Source organism: Astatotilapia calliptera, chromosome 11 (genome assembly GCF_964374335.1).
Source record: "Astatotilapia calliptera chromosome 11, fAstCal68.1, whole genome shotgun sequence".
NCBI classification, from domain to species: domain Eukaryota; kingdom Metazoa; phylum Chordata; class Actinopteri; order Cichliformes; family Cichlidae; genus Astatotilapia; species Astatotilapia calliptera.
In genome coordinates, this window is record NC_137432.1 from 25684438 (window position 1) to 25709338 (window position 24901).

Consider the following 24901-nt stretch of genomic DNA (forward strand, 5'->3'; position numbering starts at 1 on the left):
TGCAGCTTATCTCAGAACTGTCGGTGAATATTATTCTTGGAGCTAAGTTTAATTGAGCTGCATTTTAAAGAGGTGCAATTTCACAATTTGTGTATATTTTCTAAGTTCACTATTTTGTCATGTGTTGAGAAAAACACAGATTTTAAAATTACATGGTCTATTATTTACATTTAGCATAACTGCAACATTCTTTTTTCGTTTTTTTTTTAAAGACTCGAAAGGACTTGAAATTCAAAATTTCAGACTTGTGACTTGACTCGGACTTTTACACCAGTGACTTGAGACTCGACTCTGACTTGCCTGACATTACTTGAGACTTGACTTGAGACTTGAGGATAAAGACTTGAGACTTACTTGAGACTTGCAAAACAATGACTTGGTCCCACCTCTGGTTATTGCAGAATGTGGCCAGATAAACCCAAAACTATCTCGCTGGTTAGAAAGCACTGCAACTCCTGGAGCCTTTAATACTTAATGCGCTGAACTTTGTTGCCCACCAGTGGGTCAGTCATTCGAAACTCATGTTGTGCAGCCAAACATTGTTCTGACTCTTCGAAGTTTATTTCAAATGTGAGTGGAGATTCAGAAGTCTCCAGACATGCCAAGTTCGATATTCCTCACGTGCCTGGAATTCAGAGGAGGGAAAAGATAAACGAAATGTCAGGCAGGAAGTTTTAAAGCCTTCAAGTTGCTTAAGGGTAAAATTATGCTTTAAGAAATTTAATCATGTGTAAGAGTTTGATATTGTTCCTCATTTTCCACTTCATTTGCTTGTTTAAAAAAAAGAAGTAGTAAAAATGTGGAGGAAAAAAAAATCCTCTTGTCTATCTTCCTTTTCCTTCGAATCTGCTTTCATTACCCTCCTTGTCCCCCAATCTCCCTTGTCGCCTGCTCTTCCGCTGCTGCCACAACTGCGCAAAGTACAGTTGTAGCCTTTCAGTCCTGGTGTGACGGCTGGCGTGGCGACTGGTGGCTGCGAGCACGTCCGCTGGTAAAACGAGCCCCGCCATCAGTCGAAACAGAGCCTGGTGTTTGGTGACATTTAGCATTTTACTGCAAAAATTATGCATCAGTGTTGACATTCAGCCTTATGCATAAAATTCATGATGTATGTGGCACTTCCTGTAGGCATTGCAGCAGAAAGACGGGCGAGGAGTATGTCACAGCTGAGGCACAACAATCCCACGTGTTGAGAATAGATCTCTGTTGTGCGTTTGCATATGTGCGAATGGACGAATAACATCCTCGTGAATCTAGATCATCAAGCTTTATGAATGATTTTAGGAGTCGTGTTTTTCGTGTTTCCTTCTCTCCATTGTTGTCTCCATTATGGATTCAAGAATAACTCCCTGCTCCTATGCACATACACACGTACACGCACACCTCTCCCTGAGGTACTTCACTTTATTCATTCTTCGCAGATTAATTCCGGGACGACACTTTTTACGATCCCCAATTTATGTCAGCAGTCAGGCAGGCAGGCCTTCCCTCTCTGCTGCCTCTCCTCTTATCTCCTCTGCCTCATGTCTCTGTCTCCCTCTACATGTGCGCTCAATGAAACAATGGTACTTTCTAGTAACGAGCATGGAGTTTGTCAGGTTTTAAAAAGAAGAAGAAGACAAATGGAGGGAGGGACCGAGAGGATGTGAAGATAATGGGTTTCTGTGGTGATTAACATTCCAGAGTGCTGCATCAAAGAAAGTGTGACTGTCCTATTGTGCCTTTACTGACAGACGAATGAAGGGAGGTCTCGGCGCTGGTTTCTTCTGTGGCTCACAGGGTAATAAACATACCATGTCTAATCTACATCTCGGGTGCCGGGGTGTCTCTGTAAGTCTGAGCATCTCCGTGTGTATCTCTGTGTAAACTGAGAGTGACACATCCACCCTTTTCATCTTTTGAGAACAGAGCCACATTTATAAGATGCAGTCAGCGTGACGGTGAGTGAGCTCTCATTCTCTCGCCCGGTGAGTCAGACGGCGAGCTGACTAACCGGTCATTCATTCTGTCATTTGGGATCACCGGGTTCCCGCCACGCCGCTGTGACACACCTGTCACCCGGAGCGAGAGGAGCCCGACCTATAGGTGCGTTTAACCAAAACAGGAAACGGGGTTCGGCAAGCCACTGTTCCATTAGAACTGACATTATTCCCGCTGAGTGAAAGCTGTTGACATGTAGGCATCACTGAAGTGTTGTGAAGTGCCTTGCAGAAAGGTTCGGCTTGCAAGTGTTGTTTTTCATTATTGGTTCGGGAGGCAGAGAAAAACCTACAGCAGCGTTCATAAGTGACTCCATCAACCTCTTAAACACTCAGTCAAAATATATCCGTGACCCCTGCTTCGCTTGCGCTGTTATCCGTGATATCGCTTTAAAATGACACAACAGCGATTACTCAGTCAAGTCATATATTTATCATCAGAAACTATAGATGTTTGGTCAACTTAATTTGCATCATCAGTATTTAATTACATTTTACGGTGCCAGGCATTAATCAGGACAATAGTGGTTCTAATAGCAGAAATACATAAAAAATATATATATATATATTATCTCACATAAACTAACAAAATAGAGTGAATTAATAGTTTTTGTTTGGTTTGGTTTTGAAACTGGCTGACCCTTTAAAGCCTGAAACGTGACATAATTGCCAGAAAATTTAGATTTTTTTTTTTTGAAAATGGAGTGGTTATTGAGCCTTCTGACAGTTTTTTTTAAATTCATTGAATATTAATTTGCATTCTGAATTTGCATATATGCATCATATTTGGCACATCTGAGTTTTTAATGTTATTTTTTGTTTATTGCTTAAAAATGTATTTAACAAATTTTTTTTTTTTGATTTGTCGGAAAGAAAAACACTGATTATGTAGAGGTCTCAAAAACTTGTATCAAATATGACATAGTAGGTGTTTAAGGGTTAAAAACATTAAAGTTTAGTCTAAGCTCAGAGGGTTCCTTATTAGTCCATTAGGACCAAATATTCAAATTACTATTTTAAACTTTAACAAACTAGTTACCTGTTCATAGTTAGGATTCACTGATGAACACTTCCTGTGTTCATCGATGACATACCTGTTTTTCACTGGTACACTCAACTATTGTTCATTACAGCCAATCACACGTCAACAACTCAAAGCATTCAGGCATGAAGATGCATTCAAGTCAACCTGCTGAACTTCAAATTGAGCGTCAGAATGGGGAACAAAGGCGATTCTGAATTTAGCATGGCTGGTGCCAAACGACCGGGTCTGAGCATTTTTGAAACTTTTCCCACACAACCATCTCTTGACTTTACAGGGAGTAGTCCAAAAAATAGAAAATATTCTGTGTGTAGCCGTTCTCTCGGCAAAAACGCCTTATTGATGCCAAAGGTCAGAGGAGAACAGCCAGACTGCTTCAAGCTGATGCGAAGAAAAACAGTAGCTCAAATAACCACTTGTTGCAAGTCTCTCAATGCACAACATGCTGAAGCTTGAAGCAGATGGGCTACTGCAGTGGAAGACTACCCCGGCCTACAGTGTCGGCTAAGAAGAGGAAACTGTGGCTACAGCTCGCATAGATTCATCAGAACTGGACTTCCAGGATCGTAAACATGAAAGCATAGATTCAGTCTAACTTGTATCAGCAGTTCAGGCTGCTGCTGGTGGTGTAATGGTGCAGAGCATATTTTCTTGGCACTCTCTGGGCCCCGATGCACCAACTGAGCATCATTTAAAGACCACAGCTTACCTGAGTATTGTCTCTGATTATGTCCATCCCTGTATATGACCAGTGTACTCATCTTCTAATGGCTGCCTCCAGCAGGAAAACTCACTATATCACAAAATTCAAATCATCTTAATTGGTTTCTTAAGCATATCGGTGAAGTTGTATCAAGTACTCAAATGACCTCCACAGTTTCTAGATCTCAGTCCAGTAGAGCACGTCTGGAATGTGGTGGAATGATCTGATCATGGATGTGCCGCTGAGAAATCCGCAGCAACCGTATGATGCTGCCATGTCAGTTTGGATCAAAATCCCTGAGGAATGTTTGCAACACCTTGTTGAATCTGTGCCACGAAGAATTAAAACAGCTCTGAAGACGAAGGTTGATGAAACCTTAATACTCACAAGGTCTACTTGTGAAGTGACCAGGGAGAGTATATACCTTAGATAACCACACTGGCCATTTAGGTATAATGTTCAGGAATAACAGCTTTAGTAATATCAGGGCAGTGGACGCATTGTTTTATCCCTCTTTAATTACTCTAGTACAACGAAAATGGAGATGAGAAAAATTAAAAGGCTTTGGGCTAGAAAGGGTTAATAGAGCTAACGTCTGTGTTTCAGTGTCTTCTGAGTTCAGTTGTAAAAGATGATTGCAATAATAATCAATTCTCTAAACTTGACATTGATTAATGTGATTTTAAAGTTGCCAGAAGAAATCTTTGAGCCTTTTGAAATAATCTGGATTTTTGCACTCGTTAGCGATGAAATTCAGTCTGAATCAGAGCCAAGTCACACTTAAAGAACAGAACTTGCTGGAAAAAGCAACAATCCCTTGAATAATTTTGTAACTTGGAGACTCGTCTTTTGCAGACCTTTTTTCTTCTTCTTTTTTTAAACGGCAACAGCCTCCATCTTGTAAGCAGCTACAAGAAATGTACATCAATATTATAGGCTGTCTTGAGTGACCTGCCCTCTGCAGGTCATGCACCGCTTCACAGATGTGTTAAGGGCAGTTTTGTTGACTTGAGCATCCCAAACTTTTTTTGCTATTGTTTGTGGATTTACTTGTGTGCTTTGGGTCACTTTCTGCAGTTTCAGGGCTGCCCTGAGGCAGCACTGAACCACAATGCTCCCTCCACCATGCATCACTAAGATTCAAGTCTGTAGTGCCTTTTCTGCTTCACACATGGCACAGGGGGCATTTTTTTTCCCCAAAAAAGCTGAAGTTTTGTCGACAGTACATCTTTCCTGAAATGTTGAGGACCACACGGAAGTTTCATAAAGGAAACATGAACACAGATTTGAGGAAAATGTAAGGATTTCTGTAGATTCTGCTGTAAGTGGTGGCTTCTTCTTACCTTTCTTGTTCAATAGCAACAGTCCTTAATCTACAAAAGGACAAACATCTATATAGGCTGTTTTTCTGAGGCCCTCTAAAAGGTATGAGTGGAACAAAGGTAACAAACAACGAATCTTTGTTCAGAAGGGCAGACTTTGTCTTTGTGTGCCATTATTTATAGCACCTCTGTAACCCACACTTTCAATCTCCTTAATTATAATTCCTAACTCAAAGTCGCTTTTTGCAGACGTTCTGCAAAAGAGGCTCAGTTTTTCAGCTTGCACAGTAAATCATTTCTCACTGTGTTATATATATATAGTCATGAAAAGTACATCTCATGGTTTAGTCAAGCTGTGTTTGTCTAAAATAGTTATATAGATGACCACATTTTCCCACTAGTGAATGCAGAATCTCTGGTAATTCGAAAAGCTCCCAAACTTTTCCTTGCGACTGTACACACAGACCAGACTTGGAGTTTGTTATTGGTATTCCCTCCACTTTTCTTGCTAGATATGGGCCTCAAATGCCTAGCTAATCAGGTAGTCTGTCTGGAGATTGCTCGTGGATTCACAGCTAAGATCAGTTGATTCTCCCCAGTCCCAGACTTTGATCCTAATGTCTCATCCGCCTTCAGATCAAAATGTACATCCGACTTTCCCCTGCTGTTCCGCTGCGCTGTGCATACACCCGCACACAGTCAGGTGTGCTTTGAAAGCTAAGCAGGGCAGACACATTTTTGAGCTAAGTTAAGCCAGGGATTAAGGAGAAATTTACTGCCCATCTAGGTGTGTGTAAAGATATCTATTTTTGACTCTGCCTTCAGAGAGAAATGCCTGGTTTTCCTCAGAAAAGCATCAAAACCCCTTGCATCATCCCTGGCTCTCACTCCCTCATTTCACACAGGTGCTTTTGTAATCCACGCACACTCACAGACACTCGGAGAACACACTGTCTCTTCTCTCTATTTACGAGCATTTCATTTGTGAGTGTTTGTGTGTTCGTCGTTTGCACATGTGCTGTGTGCGTACACGCATGTGACTGTGTTGGGTGTGTACGCGTCCCCCCTCTCTTGTTGCGTGCCTAACTGGCTCTGACACATCTGTGGCTTTTCCAGGCGAATAAGGGCCGGTGCCAAACTGCCAAGAAATCAATGCAACAGACTCCACTCTCCTCCTCTTCCCTCATCTTCCTCCCTCTTGCTGCTCCCCGAGTCTGCCCCCCTCTTTCTCTCCGTCTCTGTCCGTCTCTGTCTTTGCTCTCGCCTTTCTTTTCTTTTTTTTTTTTCCCTCCTCCTTTCTTGCTCCGAGCCCTTATTAAAAATGGAGCGAGTGTGTGCTGCATATTTAAAATGGTCATGGATGGATTTAAACGGCTGATGGTATTTAGTGTCTCCTCAGGGAGCTGCTATGAGCCCTTAAGCTGACTCCTCTGACTGGAGCCTGACTGACTGGTGAGCACACACTAAACCTCTAATAATGACTTGTGTACACACAGTCAGCCCTGCACACGCAACCACGCACACACCGGCAGGCTCGCACGTGCTCCCATTATAGCACACCCTTCCTAGTATCGAAAAGGACACTGGTCACGTCTGTTCTGCATGGAGTAGGTGCATTTGCAGAGTGCATGCAGTAGTATGTGTGTGCGCAGGCTCAGCGGTCAATAACTCATTAGTTTGGCTTCTTTGATGTGGCCCTGTGTAAATGTTTTAACTGTATTTGAAGACACTCTTAAGAGTTTACAAGCATGTCTAAATGTGTGTGTAAAATCTGTGTGTGTGTGTGTGTGTGTGTGTGTGTGTGTGTGTGTGTGTGTGTGTGTGTGTGTGTGTGTGTGTGTGTGTGTCTTGACAGCCAGAGCTGATGTCACACTGAGCCTCTTCAGGTCGAGCAGCAAGTGTTTCTGTCATGTTGTCTTTCATGCTAGCTTGAATTTGGGCTCCAATCTGCTCCTAAGTGTCCTTCACTGAAACACTATTGATTACCCCCACGCGTGCTCAAACAGCGAACATAAATTCTGCTGATGTGAAACACACAAACACGCGGATCAACAGACACCCCCACAGAGAAGGGGGAGGGGGGGGGGGGAGCAGAAGCATCTTAACAGGCGACATTCTGCGATGGGGGAGTTTTACACGCGTATGAATATTCAGACAAAAGAGCATTTCCAGTAACTAACCTGTGCCTGCAACCATTCTGGATTTGGAACGATGAGCTCAGCATCATAGTCTTCTGTGTGTTCAGTGCGTGGCAGATGAGAATGATTTATTCATTACCGATGCTGCGAGGGTTTTTTTGTTTTTGTTTTTTATGTTTTTTAATAGTGGCTACTTGGTGTAATGTTGTTTGATGTATGTAGAGCCGTTTGTATCTTTCATCCATGACATGTGAGGGTTAAAGCGTGTCTGTAATGTAAATGTTTTGATCTCTGCTCATGCATTAGAGAGTGCATCAATTTAGATGTTGGCTGTTGGCACTTGTTTGTCTTTTTTTCCCCCCCCCTCATACAGAGCTTTGACACGTGTGCCTCCCAGCATGCTTGCCTACGTTTATTTGTATTTGCATGTTAAAAGATGCAGGACAGTGAATTACAGCTGTGCTGCTGTGCGACTTACTATTGACTGAGCGCTAAACACTAGACACAGCGATGATGACCTTTGAGGATTCTCCCTGCAGTGGCAGAAATCAAAGGAGGTACACATTTCTGGTTTCCAGTCACAGTTTATTTTCACAGATTTACACAGAAGCTTAGACTTTCTTGGAAGTGCATGGATGCACCGAGTGAGCGTGTGTGCGCACGTAGGCTTTGTGCCAGAATATTTGTTGCGTCCTTTTTACCATGCATGAATCAGTAGCACTCTATGCCAAACAGCCAATCAACCACATTTAAACACTAATGAAACCATTCTTTATTGCCAAATTGAACTGTGAATGTTTTCTTCTCCACCTTCCATCTCTTCTGTGTTCTATTGTTTCTGTGTCCACTGGCTCCCAGTGGCAATGCATAACTGAATGGCAAAGTGGGGAAACGTCTTTCTTAATGAGCATTTGAATTCGGGTTCGTCGAGAGCGCTGTTTTTGTGTGTCTCGACACCTCGCATTGTTGTGGTTTCTCTCCAGGGGCGCTGGATGAAGAGGAAAGTGAATGAATGTGGAGAGCACGCAGAACCATTATGGCTCTGTGTGTCATTAATCAGGAGCTGATGAGAGGCCGTTTGAGGGAGAGATGGAGCCTATTACTGCTATGGCACTCTCAGGACTGTGCACGAGGCTCTTTTAGCCTGCCTATTTTGCGGTCAACAATACACCAGGTACAAACACTGTAAACAACACTCGAAAGGAAATCATTATTCCAGCCCAAAAGAAAAAAAAAATACAACAAATTCTGCAAAGGGATCATTACTTTTCTATGTCATCAAGCTGAAAAGAGGAGAACGTTTGGAACTTTTCTTGTTCCACGCATATTTTCATTTCCTCCTACACGTTCTCAGCAACTGCTTCTCCACCCTCCAGATTGAATCTTCTATTCTCTCAGAGCTCTGTGTTTTTTCCTATATGTTCTACACTCTCCTCCCTCCTTCTCCATCTCTGTCTCTTCTTCTCTGAGCATTGTTTCCTTTCTGGGAGTCTGTGTGAGGAACTTGGTAGGAGGGCGACATGAAGCGCACTCGCTTGTGAGTCAGCGAGAGTTGAGAGAATTGAACGAACTGACTCTCCCAATATTTTAGAGAGAGATGGAGGGAAAGGAGCAGTAGCCAAGTCCTCGACGTTACATTCCCCCTTGTTATATGTTCCACTTTTGCACAGCGGGCTGCTGAATGGATTGCAGTACACACAGGCTATTACAGTGAAGCATCCTGGCTGCAGGGGAGAAATCTAAGAGGATAGTTTGAGGTTTTATGTGTGGCTGAGTGGGGTGGGTAATGAGGTGAGAGTCCCTTCTAGCCAGAGGTTAGCAGTGGTTACGAGGGCAGGTAAACATACCAGCTGCTTCTGACTGCCTGGCCTCAAGGCCACGGTGACACTGGCGGAGGAAGTGAGAGTGGGGTTTGGAGGGTGGAGAGCAGAAAAAGCAGGCCAGGAAGATGGATGGGAAGCCTAAAGGCATCGTGAGGCAAACTAGGTGGCTGGATATTCTCAGATTGCAACATTTACTGTAAGTTACAGTATATTCTCAGGCTTGATGGGTTCCCTTCCAGGCGTCTGTTTCTATCACAGCTGATGCTTATGTCCCCTTCTCTTTGTAATATATAATATTATGTAATGTAAGAGGTAGTTAATATCCTGGTTGCGTTCACATTCAGGAAACGCACATTTTTGTGTGTCACATTTAATAAAAATGCAGGAAACCTGCAGCTGTTTATTTAGATTGTCTCACTTTCAGGAATATTTGGACTTTTTTTTTTTTTTTTTTTTTTTTGGTCAAATATGTTTATTCGCTTCCTTGCTGCAAATTAAACATCAGGATCAAACAGATTTCAAGAATCTGTGCCAAGCCTGGAGCTGCAGGGACAGGATGTGATGTGCTTAGCGTAGAAAGGGGAGAAATAACCTGAACAGTCGTCCTACTAGCAAAACCGGTAGGACATATAACATGCTCAAGCTGTGCCAGTCGCTACAAATGTTAGTTTGTTTTGATTTTTCATGCAACGCTGAAGCATTTCTCGAAGTCTCATCATCGGGTATTGAACAGAAGTGTCGGTCAGTATGTGTAGGCAACTGTGTTTATTTGTTAACGAAGAATAAATATAAATTAGGCGCAGCCTTCCAGACTAATTTGCATCTGTTGTCCCCGGTTTTTAAATTAAAATTGGATGTCTTGTTTTAATGGTATTTGTTTTCTTAGTTATCTTTTTAAAGTGGGCATACAGGTGTGTGTACACCACCCCTTTATTGCTCAAAAGTGTTGTCACAGTGTTGCCACTGGACAAGGATAAAGATTGGCCTCAGTTCACATAAACTCACCATTGTTGTGGTCTCATAGGCAGATATGTATGTGGATGTATATGAGTAGCTGCTTTCCCCTCTGCATCCGATGCTCCTGATCGCTCATTAAAGTGTCAGGTATCACTATGGTTTACTATCAAAAAAAAAGAAAAGCCCCTGACTGTTTCTAAAAGTACTTTTGTACCATTTTTCTTTTGTGTCACCTAGCGCTGTTCATAGTAATTAGTAAGTCTTCAGAGGTGTAATCAGATTCTTTTTTTAACCTTCAGACGGAGATGATTTCATGCTTCCTCCGGTCTTTATGCTAATCGCTACCCAGCTCTACAAGTAACACGCAGACATGACAGTGGTATTGATCTACTCATCTTAACATCAGCCAGAAAGCAAAAACTGATTAAACCGTTCCTTTAAAGTGAATATCAGAAGGCCAGTTTAGTGATTGTGGTCACTTGTGTTCCTTTTTGTTGTATAAATGTATCTTTTTTTCCTCTTCTGAAGTGATGCAGAATGTAAATGCTGAGATGTAATCTGAGTTACAGCAGATATCATGATATCATTATAATTGCGCTGCAAAACTTCTAATGAAAGTGCAAGCGCTAAAACTAATGGTATGTTAAATATCCAACATGTAGAATTTTAATAGGGCCACTTTGTTTTTGAGACAGCAGTGTAATGTATCATAATTGCTTTAATGTGTTGGATTTTTGAGAGTGCTAAAATCTACAAAATTATGTGCTCCAATCGACGTAATGGCAAACTGACCTGTGCTTTTAGAGCACTTGTTACTCTTCTGTTAAGTATCTGCTTGCTGTTTCCAGCTCTACCTTTTACCTCCCACCTTTTCTGTGTGTATATGTGTATGAGCGAGAGAGAGAGAGCGCGTGTGTGTGTGCGGGAGAAACGGTGTGTTTGTAGTACAACATATCATTCATGTTCTGAGTGGACAGCAACATTTGGCTAATGCAGCCCTGCTTTCTCTGCTGGCTGGAGTCGACCACCTCGGTGCCAGCGCAAAGTGGACTGTAAATATTGACGGGGAGATGGCAAGAGTAGAGCGGCGACCTTGTCAGGAAGAGAAGCAAGGAAGGAGAGGCAGAGGGAATGATTGAGGCGCGGGAAGAAAGCGAGCGGGGTGGAGAGAGAGGGAGCGACAGAAAGAAGAGATGGAGATGCCTTCTCCCAAGGCAACCGAGTGTGCTTTGATGCACTGTGGCAGGGAACACACTGTGTCCCCAGAGAGGGAGAGCATCTCTCTCACACACACACAAAACACACACACCATGCAGAGTTATCACATTAACCACGACACAGCTTTTTAAAATGTCAAAATGCACAGGCACACTTAGAAGACGCTTACACATACACACAAACACAATGTGTACACTTAATGTACGTCAGTGACGTGAATTTAATCCTCAGACAGTCTAAATGCGCAAGGTTGAGCTCTGGGAATCACGGGAGATTAGAAATGACCAGCATTACTGATTTGCCCAATCCAAAAACCCCTGGCAACAGCATTGCAGACGTGCACGCACACACACACACACACACACACATAAAATTCAGTCAGCGTTTCCTTCAGTCAAATCAGTAAGGTCTGTCCTCCCTGAGCCATTCGGCTGGTTGTGTTGTCCGAACAAGCACAATCAATTTGATGTGATTTGTTTTGTGTTGAAATGAGTTGTAATGGCATCATGAGTGCAGTGAATAGCAAATGACAGTGATGGTGATTGTGGTGGTGGGTGTAGTAGGTCTTCAACTGCTGGAAAATTCATGTCAGAGGTAGCTGCAACACTCAACACTGTAGCACTTGCATTGATTGTGAATAATTTAAGTGCGTGTGTGCAGGTCTAAGTGGGTGTGCGCGTTTGTGTGTGTGTGTTCAGGCCTGCAGCTCATGCATGTGCCCTTTTAGCATAGCCACTAGCTGTACTTTATTCTCCACCTTTGTTGTTTCACCTCTTTGCCTCATTCTGCTCCTGCCCCTCCTCCTCCTCTTCTTGTCTTCATCTCCCTCAATTCTGCAGTTATCTGTGCACCTGATCGTTAGGTTACTGTATTACCAAGTGTATACACAGATCATGCTGAATGAACGCCCGATAGATGGATAGGGCGTGTGTTTTACCAAGTTACCCCAGAATCTAAAGGGTAGGATTTCACTTTTCTCTTAGTGAGCAATGAGATTACATGCACTGTTCTTTATCTTAATCTCTTTCAGAGGCCATCCATTCATTCCATCCTAATCTCATCTCCAGGCTCTCTGCTCTGACCGTGGTAGCCTTGTGTTTTTCTGTGCCTGCTGGGACTATAGCCCTGTGTCTCATCTGAGTTCAAAAGGGTCGAATTTCAGCCGATACCCGTTTGTCTCATTACGCTGAAACTTTGCATTAAGGGCAAGCTTTTTCCTGAAACGTAAGTTTCCACTGACATCTTAAAAACAAGAAAGGCGAACTTGCAGAAAAGAGAATTCTAAATCAAATGTTTTCTCCTTCAAAGGCATTAATGGTGGCGCGGTGATCAAACGCTGAGAATTTATATAATTAAATAGACATTTTTCACTTTGCTAAAAAAGCATGCTGCTGTTTGACTTGAAATATTGGAGAGGGTAAAAGCGGGGGGAAGATGATGCACAGTGAAAATTCACAAGCGGGACAATCCCGCAGCATTACTGCCACATGGCCAAGGCTACGTCAAGCTGAGCCAACAAGCAGCCTCGGGCTTTGGATATTTTGGTCAACTGTCTCTTTTTTGTTTCTTGTTTTCTTTTTAAAGGCAAGCCAACCCATTAGGAATGAATCTGATCATTAGCTACACTAGGATTGTTTTTCTAGTGACAAATCTGTTAAGCCAAAACCAACTGTATTTTTATCTAAATCTTTTCTTCAGTGGATATGAAGGATTTCAAGGTTGGTTAGCAGGCACTCAGTGAAGTAAAACTTGTGTAGGTCTGTGTTTGGTGTGCCTGTGTTGCACCGATTCTCTGAACAGGTCAGGGAGGGTAATAAAAACAGGCTTATCTCTACTCGTTAGGCACAGGAGATAAGAGATGCAGAGGGAGACGCTGCAGATTTGTGCTGTCGTAATACAGGGCCAGACGAGCGAATCCCAAATTGCGCCGCCAATGGAGCAGGATGACAGGAAAGGGGGGATGATGGGAGTGAAGGATGGATGGAAGGAGAGGAGGCACAGATAAATGCAACAAAAGCCCAGCCTGTGTGGGGAAGTGGAGGATAGGCCAGCATGTTAACCTTAATCCCTTCAGGGAGAGGCGTAAACACACAGGAAGAGAACAAGGGATTGAGTGGAAAAGAGAGGGATGTGAGATCTTTGTCTTCCTGCTCTCCCCTTTATCCCCTCTGTGTGTGATCAGCCAGTTGCAGGCAGCAGTCGGGAAATCCCTCTGTACTTATCTGAAGCCAGCCTCTTAATCACAGCCCTCATCTCACTTGGCTCTTCCTGCTCCCTCTTTCTCTTTTCCTTTTTATTCCCCTCTCCTCACCTTCTCACTGTCATTCTCCCATACTCCACTTTTTGGACTCCGCCATCTCTCCTTGACTCATCTCTCACTGAATCCTCTTTTGCTGACGACTCGCTTCACATTTCAGCTTTCCAGACAGTGACTCACTTGGACTAAGTTTTTAAGGAGAGCTCATCTGCCTCCCGAATTTTTTGTCGCACACACTCCAAAGCATTTTAAAATGGAAATGCGAAAAGAACAAAGGTGGAGCTGGAAAAAAAATCAAATCTAGCCACTAGCTGCAGAGCTGCAGCTGGGACTCATCCATGCATCCTAAAGCTCAAGAGATTCTGGTGGTATTTTCAACTTGCTGAAGTAGGTCTGCAGTAATTTCAGGCAGCTCCAGCGAACCATCCAGCCACATCTCCTCTTCCGTCACTCCTACTCCTTCCCCTCCTCCCGTGTGCCCAGTGGGAGAGTGGTGGTCTATGGTTGAGTGGCTGGCCAGGCAGGCATCTGTGAGCAATGGAGGGCTCACATATAGGAAAGGGATAGATGTCTATACGACTGGATGGTCCCTGAATTGATCCGCTCACAGGAATGGAGCTGACCTTTAACTGAGTTTGCATCTCGCTCAACAAAACAAACAACAAAAAAACACCACATGGTTTGTTGGATGAGCTCTTCTCTACCTCGGGGCTCCTCTCCACTCAAATTAATTTGATCATATTTTGTGCGCGCTGGGTTTTTGTGTCTAATTTTATTTTAAAATATGTATGTTGATGTGTTTCTGTGTACGTGTGTGATGTTTGTTTGGAAAGAAAAGCGAGGGGGGCCAAAGGGCAAATGGCAGACCAGCGTCTCAGTGTAAATACATCATCCTGAGTGACAAGAATGCAACACAGGATGTCAACTGTTTCTTAAAACAATGCCCTGTGTCGGTACAGTTTTGTGTGCATGGGCGTGCGCCCTATTTGTGTGGGTAATAGCTTGTCTGGTTGGATGTCCTTGGCGAAGAACTGCACAGATTTAAACAGGGCCAGCAGAAGTACGGTGTATATGTGCACACACACACACACTCTCTCTGGCGTTCTCGCTGTCTCTGTCTGCAATATTTCATTAGCGCAAGACATGGATGGTGTCCAGGGCCAACACAGAGGGCACACTCTCAAGTCAACTCATTCACACACAAACACTGCACCTCAATCCTTACAATTGGCCTTTTCCTGCAGCTTTTTCGCCTCCATCTAAGGTTATCTGAAAGGAAGGAACAGGCTCCTACCTGAAACCTGCTGAGTAAAAATGGCATTGGTGGGATAATGACGCCTGTGAGATAATGCAAGGCAAAGCAGAAAGAGGCGGTTCTATAGAGGTTTGAAGGAGCGGAGGAAAAAAATATCCCAGCAACCAAAAATGTGGAGGGAGGTGTGACAAAGAAAACCAGACACGGCAGTGGAATGAGGAAGGACTAACACAAAATACTGGGAAGACGAGGCAGGTTTCAGGTTTTAAATGATTAGATGAGAGTCTGTGCTTTGGTGTTACAGAGACACAGCACCACCATGTGGCAGTCTGAATGCACTGCGTCGAGGTGATTTTTATGCAATTAGCTGAGATGTTTCCTGCAAAGATGTCAGCTGCAGCAGCTGAACCCCGGTAAGACCTGAATGCCTGCCAGTATGCCACATCCAGTCCCCATCTGTGTTGTCTGAGATTTCATCAAGGCTCCCTCGTCTTTTTATTGTTCTGCGCAAATCATTTCTCCTTTCCCATTAAATGAGAAATATTCCCACTGACTTTGAAAGTGTCACAGTACAATGTTCCCTTTCTCCTTTGTTCAGCCCTCATAAAATGAAAAAAAAATTGAAGTAATTATTTAGCATTGTTAATTTTACTGGTATAAAATCTGTTATATGGCTGAGCTAAAGCAAAAGTATGTTTTACAAGCTTGGGACACTTTTAAGATTCCGAGTATTGCATGAATAATTAGGTTTAATTTCCCGCAGCCTGTCCTAAATTGTCTCTCCAGCATAGTAGCTCATTGTTCTTTTCTCTGTATTACAGAAGAACCCTTTTTTTGTGTGTGTGAATTTGAGTAATAAATACAAAAATTGAAATATTTCTTTTCAGTGCATTTTAAGGTACAGGGATGAATAGACTTCTTAATGCTTGTAGGGAATGAAACACGTTTCCCTCTTCATGTGTGAGCACCGTGGAATTTTGTCCCCTCCAGAAGGAGAACAACTACTTTAGATGCATTGAGGCCACCACATGTTCGTTTTGCTCCCAAGATGTGAGGAGTAGGAGTCTTTGCTCCAGAAGTAATTACAAACAATAGAAAACTTTGTACCCAGCAGAATAAATCCAAACAACATAATTAACTGATTGTATTTATTATTTCGTTAGAACCCGTTTGTTTCATCTTTAAAGGGCTTACTGCACTTACTGATTGCTGTGCTTTGGATACTGCAGGTCCAGCGCTCATATTTAATTTGACACTGTAAAGTATGCTATCCGTTTAAAAGAGAAAGACGCGCCAAAAGCAGGACTGCAAACTGTGTCGATGGCGCGCTGATTTATTTCTTTTAATAAATGACAGCCTATTAAATGTTCACCACAATTAAAGAGTATTAAGAGGGAGGAAACCCAAAGAACGTGTGGGGTCAGTGATTTTTCAGATGATGTGTAATGAATAACAGGACGAGACATGATTATCAGGTCACATTTGTACGCGTGAAAGAATGAGGAATTATTTGACGAGGTATTCAAAGTAGACTATTGTTAGAAGTGAATCGTAATTAGAGGGCTAACAACGTTCAATCATGACCCTTCCAATTATTAAGACTAGAGTTTATTCTCATCAAATGAGCTTCAGATCCTCTTTGCCCTTTACCACCTCCTCATTAGCATAATCCCCTGGGAATGCGAGGGATAATGAGCTGGGCTGCACCTTCAGTAAACACGCGCTGCGTGTGCGCACTTCGTGGTTCATGCTCAGCGTGGTCATGGTTCATTAGAGGAACCTCTGCACGACTCCGCTGGTTCGACTTAATCAGCCATGTGACTCGACACTCTAATCAAGACCCCGTCTGTACTTTACAGTGTTACATCTAGACACAGACACACACGCATCTCTAAACTCTTCTTCACTGATTAGTCTCTCCGTCTCTTTTTTTTTTTTTTTTTAATTATAAAGCCACTCTTAGTGATCGGGTTGACAATGTGAAACAACTTCATTTATCTTACTTACAGCCTTGTAGTACACGAGTTCTAATTAATGGTAATGTTGTTAAGTCAGTTGTTCCCAAACTGAGAGGTGGGACTCGTTGAAAACAAATAGGAGGAGAAATATTAGAGTGGGGGGAGCGCACAGATCGTTGCACAAAAATATTTCTGGCCTTTTTAAAAAAAAGTTTATTTGTCAGGGACCATGAACAAAAACATTAATCTCAGAGGAGAAGGGATACATTGTGCCGGATTTAGCTACCAGCTAATTTCCATCTGCAAGTCTCCAAGTCTCCAGGCAGGTAGACACGATGCTAAATCTGAAATACAAATCATGTCCAAGGTACTAGATACAAATTAGCGTGATATGATGAAGCATCCGCACGCAGCTCAACAACCCCCTGGCCCTACTCCCATCCCACAAACACACATCATACAACACTCACACATATATCCAACACCCAGACTAACCCATCAGTGTACATGCATATTATAACAATCAAGCTGCTATAGAGGTTTTAAAAACGCTTCATCTAATCAATGTTGAGTCTTTGACGCTTGTTTTCAGCCTTGAATAAATTACAGGGTCACTGACTTTACTATTCCCGCCGCTCTTAGCTGCTTCGTAGCCAATGCCTTCTTCTCACATCTATTTATTGGCTCTGAGCAGCTGCCAGACAGCAAGTGAGAACACCAGGAGGTTACCATCCCAGAAACAGAACAACACAAGTATAATGACAATTGTTGTTTTTTCTTTTTTCAGTTTGAACAACTTGTTCTCTTTCATTTTAATCTAAAACACCCCTTAACCTCCATTTTTTCATATTTGTATGCATGCTCCTGCAGTAGGCAGCTTCTAGTCTAGAAGCTTAAATAATAGTTTTATGGTGGCTGAGGTTTGGGTAGGTTTAGATCTTTCTCCTATCATGATTTCTATGGCTGCTCATGTGCTTTGTTACTTTAGCATAAACGCATGTTGTGCTGAGACAATTGTTTTGATATTTCACAACATTTTGAAAATTGAAAATTAACTGTGGGTCATAATTTTTGTTGTTGTTGTTGTAGTTGTAGTAATAGCAATCTCAAAATAAAATATGAGAGCCACAGGTGCTGATTGGTTGGTTGATTTGTTTGTTTGTTTGTTTTCTATGAGAGTGTAGCCATAGCACCCTCCAAAAGTATGACAAGAGCAAGACCAATTAATCTGTCCATCAAGCCTACGACCCACAGACACTGATTATGCCTTTCAAGGGGATCTTTCAGTAGTGCAGTAGTTCCCTTCAGGGGGTGAAATATGTATTCGGTTGGTTTTAAGATCTGGTGATTGACTGGTCTTGTCTTAAACCTTTAATTTGTTAACCCTAATGAAGTTTTGAGTTGAGGCGGCAGCATGTTTTGGATCACTGTCTTGCTGCAAAATAAAGTTTCTCCTGATTCATTTGGATGCATTTCTCTGTAAACTGACAGACAAAATGACAAATGTAAACTTTTACATTTATTCTGCTGCTACCATCATCAATACAAATGATTGAGCCTCTTCCAGAGGCTGTTGCATTTAATGGTGGTGGAAAAAGATCCCAGATGGAGACTCGTGGGTATGCAGGGATTTTATGAAACCAACTCTTTATTGAAGGCAATCTGAATCAACAGGAAACACTGGAAACTAAGGAAACTACAGAAATCATAATGCTAGGCTACAGGGAACTATTGGAAACCAAGGACCACAGAAAAAAAGGCAAAAGAAACAGGTGACGAGACAAAAGGCTACAGAGAGGAATAGGTTATAAACACACACGAGGTAAAGTAACCATCACATCACATACAGCGGAAATTTACTGGGGAAAATACAACTACAAGGCTACCAAAATAAAATGGGGAAATAAGTAAATAGGGACTATATATAAATATACGGGTCGCAGTGAGGAAGCATAGAGGAACATAAACTCGGTATTAACTGTAAGAACAGCACAAAGTACGATTAAAATAATCTAGGAACATTAACCACTTCTAAACAGAAAACAAATAAAGAAATGGTAAAGCTCAACATGGTGGGTGAACGGCCATAATCGAAGCGAGCCCAAGCCATGGTTCAACTTCCACCATGCTTCTCAGATGAGCTTGTATGTATGAGCAGATCCCTTTGACCTTTCCATCGCTTTGGTAGAGGTTAATCTCCGTCTCATCGGTCCATAGAAGCTTTGTTGCAGAATTATTGTAACTCATCTCTGTACCTTCTTTACAAATTCCAGTTTCCACTTTCTTTAATCTTGATGAGTGTTTTGCACTGCTGTTCTCAGAGTCTCCTTCACACAGCAGATTGTGATATTTCCATCCCTGCTCGCTGCAGGTCGTTAACAATGTTATGGACTGAGTGGAGTGTTTTTCTGCCATTACTTCTTGTTTTTCCTTGAATTACTGGTTTTCTCAGCTCCAGAATGATCAACTTGACTGGCTTTACTATTCCAATACTTTTTTGTGAGGTGGTGGGGTGTATTTGTGTGTGTGTGTTTGTGCTATGTTAAGCTATCAAGTTGCTTTCATTGACTTAATAGTCATTCAAAAATCATGGAGTGCTAATCTAACACAAAGCCAGAGATTTACTCCTCGTTTTTCTCTTGTAAAATTCTTTACCTGTTTTGTTCTCTTTACAAGCTATTTAAAGGGGCAGTGAGCCCAAATATCAAACCCATCTATATAATTTTGGACAGTCTGGAAAATATCAGCGATAAAAATGTCTGCCTTCTCTTAAATATAATGGAAATAAATAGCACTCACCTTGCAGTACTCAAACTTGGAAAAACTCAGCTGCCGTGTCTCTCTATACAACTCATGACCTGCAGTTTCACGCAGGAACTATTTTTATTGTATCAAACCCCCTTAACCTCATCACTGTGCAGAATAAAGCACTCATCTAGTCATTAGGAGAGGTTCGTGTTCAACACACCGTGACAAGATGTAAACACTGATGCTGTCTGCCCCCCTTCAACTGGGCTGTAATGCTAGTTAGCTGCACACTTCTTTTGATTACTGGATGTAGACTAGAGGTAGAAAATAGTTTGTGCATAAAAAAGACCACAAAAAGATTCTTTAAGTAAATGCTGCTGATTTCTGGAAAGAGACACTGCTGCTGAATTTCACTAGGAGCAATTTGTGGACCCCATAACAAAGTGGTTTTATTTTATTTTATTTTATTTCTTTAAGAATAGAAATGTTTTTGGTGTTTTTTTTGCACACACAAGTGGGCAATTAGCAAAAACAAAAAGATGCTAGATGGATAAATAGGAATATAGTCTACTGGGAAAATGTGCAAATTTGATTTGGGGGTGAACAATCTCAATCTCTGGTGCAACTGTTAGAAGGCGGCATTATTGAGAGAAAGAGGGCGTTCATGCCATCTGTAGTCTGGTCTAATCGTATTTGACATATTAATAATATTTTTCCAGAGACCCGTCTTCCAGAGAGGGGGCCTACTACAGGGATCATCATTGGAGCCATCATAGGGGTCATTATACTCATAGCCATCATTGGAACTGTCATTGCCCTGTACCGCAAACGCAAAGCCAAAGTACTTGGAGAGTAAGTATCTCTGTGAGTGACTGAGTTTCACTTCAGTTCACTGTTGCTGATTTCAATGAGTGTTTGCTCTTTTTTTTTTTTTTTTTTTTTTTTTGTTATTTGCAAATGATTCCATTAGATGAAATGCCATGCAGCGTGTCTCATGCTTTTGTGAGTCATTAAATGTGTGAATTGTGTGTTTTTGTGCAGTCGTCCACCAAAGTACAAGCCCCCTCCCCCAAATAAGACATTTAATTCCACCAACTCTGCTAACATGGTGAGTCGCTAATTGAAAAGTCCTTGGAAGGACAAAAGTATCACTATCCTGACATCTGTCAGGTCACTCGGCACATATCACAACTAACAGTTTTGTTCTCGTGCTGTATAATGATTGTTTAATTGTGTGTCGACAGCTGCTGAACTCAAGCAATGCCCCAGTGGTCCAAAACGACTTCCACTCCACCCAGAGTCAAGAGCCAGTCACGGTAAGGATGCATGCTGAGTACATATGTGAAAATGACACTTAAATGCATATTTTTCGAGATCCTATCAAAACAGAATCTCCTCAGAGTACTCTCTTTTTTCAGCATCTGTTTTTGGTTTGGTAAAAAAAACAAACCAAAACAAATGTTCAGGACCATTTTAGATAATTGGCTACATAAATCCCAGTTTGATCTCAGGAGCAGTAAAACGAATGCATACATTTTTTAACACGGTTGCAGTAAAACCACTGCATTTGAAAAGCAGATGATAAACAGCCTGAGATGTCCCAAGAAAAATATGTTCAATGTATTTAGTGTACTCAGTCATTGCATGCACATTGTACTTTACAACAATCAAACAGCAATTGTATTTTTTCTTTGTAAAACTTATTGCAATTATTGCACTTTCAAATAAATAGTGTAAGGTACAAACCCCTTAGTGATGTTATTGTGCAGATTAACTGCATTATTATAGCTAAGTGGTTAAAATCATCAACAGATAACAAAAATGATATAAATATTAATAAATCAATAATGATATTTTAAAATGATCATTTTTATGATTCTGAAAAATGTTTTTTCACAAAATTAGTATGTTTATTTTCAATATTTCCAATATATTTTGGTTATTTTCCCCTTTGTAAAACAGTTATCTGGCACAAGATTAGATTTAGATTGTTGTGCAGCTCCGATAATTAATCTGTAATAGTTCACAGGGCTGCACATGAGCAGCCTGTTTAATTCACTGATTTTATTTCTGTTTAAATATTCTGACTTCCTGGGCTCCCCACCCCACCCTTCCTACCCCTGCTTTGTTTTTGCTTCCTCCTGTGCCACCCTAAAATCCTGTATATGCCTCTGATACTTGTGATAAGCTTTTGGTCCCCAGTTATTATTAACTAGAAGACTAGAGGTGAAACACTTGCTATGCTGGTTTTGATCAATGCCATAAAAACCTGTTATTTTTATCGTTGCTGGTGATAGTCTGGTTTTCTGGAAAGTATTTATTATCTGAAAGAACTGAAAGAAATCTCATTGATGATGCTATCTGAGTCTAACTTAATGTTTCATCTTTTTTAGAAGGTGATGATAGAAACCACCTCCTATTTCACTAATACAAATACATACTCGGTAAACTCTCGTAATTCGTAGTTGTATGATATGCTTATCTTTCCTTATTGTTGGCAGGACCTGGATGCCTATCAAGATGAGGATGACGATTATGACAACGGTGGTTTAAACAACAGAATGCATTACGTGTCTGGTGCCCCCTCTGGCTGGGATGATCCAGGGAATAATGAGGTCCTTCCTCCTTATCTGCACGTAGACGTTGACCGCCAGGACTACCACCCCGTCCCCAACATCAGCCGTGGTGAAAGCTTCGTGTCGTCTGCCATGTTTGTGTGAGGGCTGTCAAAAGCCACAGAAAGTTGCTAATGTGTGTAAATATGAGCGTATGCGAATGATTGAATGAATGAATTCATATTTCTGTAGGTACGTGGGAATGTGAACATTTGATGCTTTAATTGTGAATTTTCAGGTTACAGGTAGTCTTTATTGTGACGCAATCACGTCCAGCCTTGTGTTGCTGGTTGCAAACGTCCATCAACTTGAGCCAGCAAGACACAAACTGTCGCCAGTGCACACAGCTGTAGAGCACAGCTGCAGGAATGTAATGAGATTTTTATTCTTAAACTGTACATAAAGCAAACGCTGTTGTTGTTTTTTCATATTCAGCTCATGAACACTGTTGAAAGGAGCAGATGTTGATACTGAATCTGTTTGCATTGCTGTCATACATATTTTACTGAGGCGGCATGGTTAAAAGAAGCACAGTATGTGGGTTTTTACGCGATACCTCTGTTTAGTCTTATGTCTCACGTTGTTGGTTTCAGTCTCAATAAAACAGGCGCCCCGCGGAGAAGCAATTAGCAGCAGTTAATCAGGTGGTGCTTAGAAGACACCAGCAGACCGTGACGACATTAGGTTTTAAACTGCAGTCAGTGGGGGTTTACTGCTGCTGCAGCACTTTATGTTTTGATTTAAATATTTTCTTTTTACTGACTTTTTTCTTTCTTATTTTTTGTGCATCTGGATTTTGCCTTTCTTTTGCAAATGTAATGTCATTCATCTCCTTTGGAATCAAACTGAGAGTGATCCTTTCTTTTCTTTCTTTTTTTTTTTAAAGTGGATCCATCCCTCAATATTTAAACCATAGCTTTTCTCAGCACTGGCAGTGCAATATGAGGGATATTTCTTACTAAAAAATGAAGAACCAAAAATGCATTTTGTACCTATTTTTATTAGTCGTAGCATCATAATATAAACTAGCATGCTGAATTTGGTTGAGGGCAAATCTGGATTATGTCTATGAAGTCTACATTGTTTATCTCTCTAGTGGAGGATTAAATTATGAAGTTGAAACAGAGGTTTGCAAAGAGCCTGTTTGTATTCTCATATCGCCGTCCATTATCAGGCTCAAGGGTTAAAAAGGTCAATTGTGCTTAGTCAGAATATGTCTCTTTGTGTTGGTGCCAACCAGGGGTTTATTTTATTTAACCGACTTTTGTTAAAATTGAAGTACTTTCTGAAATAAAGTTGGCTTAAATCTGTTTTACTCCTTTTTGCATTGTATTATCTCAGTCATTCTGACTGTTTTTCCATTTAATAAAGTAAACGGTAAACTCTGATCTTATTAAAAAACATAAATTTGACTTTGTGGTGTTGGTCTTCATTGCAAACAATTCATTCTATTGCCCTCAGTTGTTATTCCTCCATTTCACCAGATGGGAGCAGTGTGGACTGAAAATCCCTGAGTGTTTAGCACAGCAGAGGGAGTCTTGATTCCCACCTGCTAATGTGTAATCCAAATAATACAGATATTGTACTGGGGAGTGCTTCAGCTTTGATTGAATACTGTCACTTTGTAGCATTTACGAGTGAATGATGGGTGGAGTGTGGGGCAAACTGAAGCTGCAATACCAGCAGATTTCCATTTAAGGACTGCAGCAAGCTCTAGCTCACCTGATACGGTGGTAGGCACACTCTGTGCTTCCCCCCCCCCCCTCTTGTCTGACTCATCTCTTTCTATCTCCAGCTGTATTCCCTCCAATCCTGTATTTAAACTCTACGTGCACTGTTACCTAAGAGCATCGTTTTTGGATCCGCATGGTTCACTTGCAGCACTGTGACTACACCAAAAGGGGCCAAATATGTGTTCCAACTGACTATAAGGATTACATGCATCACTTTCGTGCACCACTGACTCATATGTATAAACTACTTGTGTCTTGCAGCTTATCTGTATTAATTGGCACGGTGTGCAGCAGTGTCCTGACTGAGCGGGTCTGCTGCAGATTAGCCTGAGGTGCTGCAGATGAAGGTGAGGCCTGACTAGCACTCACCATGACTCTGCAATCTGTTCCCTGCCTGAAATTCTGATCACACAGGTACATGGTGATTCTAGGAAGTACTCTGTGTGTAATGGGATTACTCCCGACATAATATATTCTTTTTCGGAGGGCCATTCAAAACTTAACGTCAAGGTCAGCTCACTCTGCAGAAGCAGTGAAAGCTCAAGTGGTACCTGGGATTTTATTGTGTGCTAGCAGGGTTCTCATAACTAGACTTCGTGAACTGGCATTTAGGTAATGAGTGAAGAAGGCAGAGAATAAACCTTCCATGCCTTCAGTGCTGCTAAGCTGGTTAAAAATAGAGGCAGAAGAGAGGGATTGAAAGAATCGGGGTGGACAGAGAAGATGGGGGGGGGGGGGAGGAGACTACTAATTTGACTCCCAGTAAAGTAGGTAAGCAGGGAATTACCGGGTGACCTTGGCTGCGAAGTAAAGCAAATGTGTGGCAAGATGTTAAAGGCTCAGAAAGAAACTCACTTCATGCAGCTACAGTGATCCTGAGTGCTCTTTGCAAGCCACCAGCTGCCTCATCCGATGGACAAACACTGCCTGGGCTCATCATGTGCATGACAATGATGAGCATGTTTGGTTGCATGCTGATAGCTTGGTTGGTGAGTAAAGACACATTTATAAGTACAGGCCTGACAGGGATTACTCACAGAACATCTTGAAGGATCTTGAGTATCTATTTTAGGAGTGCAGATTAAAGCTAGCAGTAGCATTTAAGCAGCAGACTGAAAGGAAAAGATCATAAAAGAGGAAAGAGATTTGATTT

General features: G+C 41.8%; 2 protein-coding genes across 3 annotated transcripts in view; both read left to right on the forward strand.

Annotated features, from left to right (window-relative positions):
* The window catches only part of LOC113032396 (nectin-2), an 87970-nt gene extending 64543 nt beyond the window's left edge, over positions 1-23427 (forward strand). Inside the window, exons 7-10 of the mRNA XM_080308414.1 lie at positions 20120-20252; positions 20442-20508; positions 20645-20716; positions 21902-23427. Coding sequence (XP_080164540.1) covers positions 20120-20252; positions 20442-20508; positions 20645-20716; positions 21902-22120 — 491 coding nt within the window. The 3' untranslated portion in view covers positions 22121-23427. The remainder of the gene's footprint in view (positions 1-20119; positions 20253-20441; positions 20509-20644; positions 20717-21901) is intronic.
* A 618-nt stretch (positions 23428-24045) lies between these two features.
* The window catches only part of atp1a3b (ATPase Na+/K+ transporting subunit alpha 3b), a 45447-nt gene continuing 44591 nt past the window's right edge, over positions 24046-24901 (forward strand). The window contains exon 1 of one of the 2 annotated variants that reach the window (XM_080308408.1): positions 24046-24095. In XM_080308408.1, the coding sequence (XP_080164534.1) occupies positions 24090-24095 (6 nt within the window). In that variant the 5' untranslated portion in view covers positions 24046-24089. Of the gene's footprint in view, positions 24096-24682; positions 24738-24901 lie in introns of those variants that run through there. The other variant, XM_080308407.1, reaches the window with a different exon arrangement.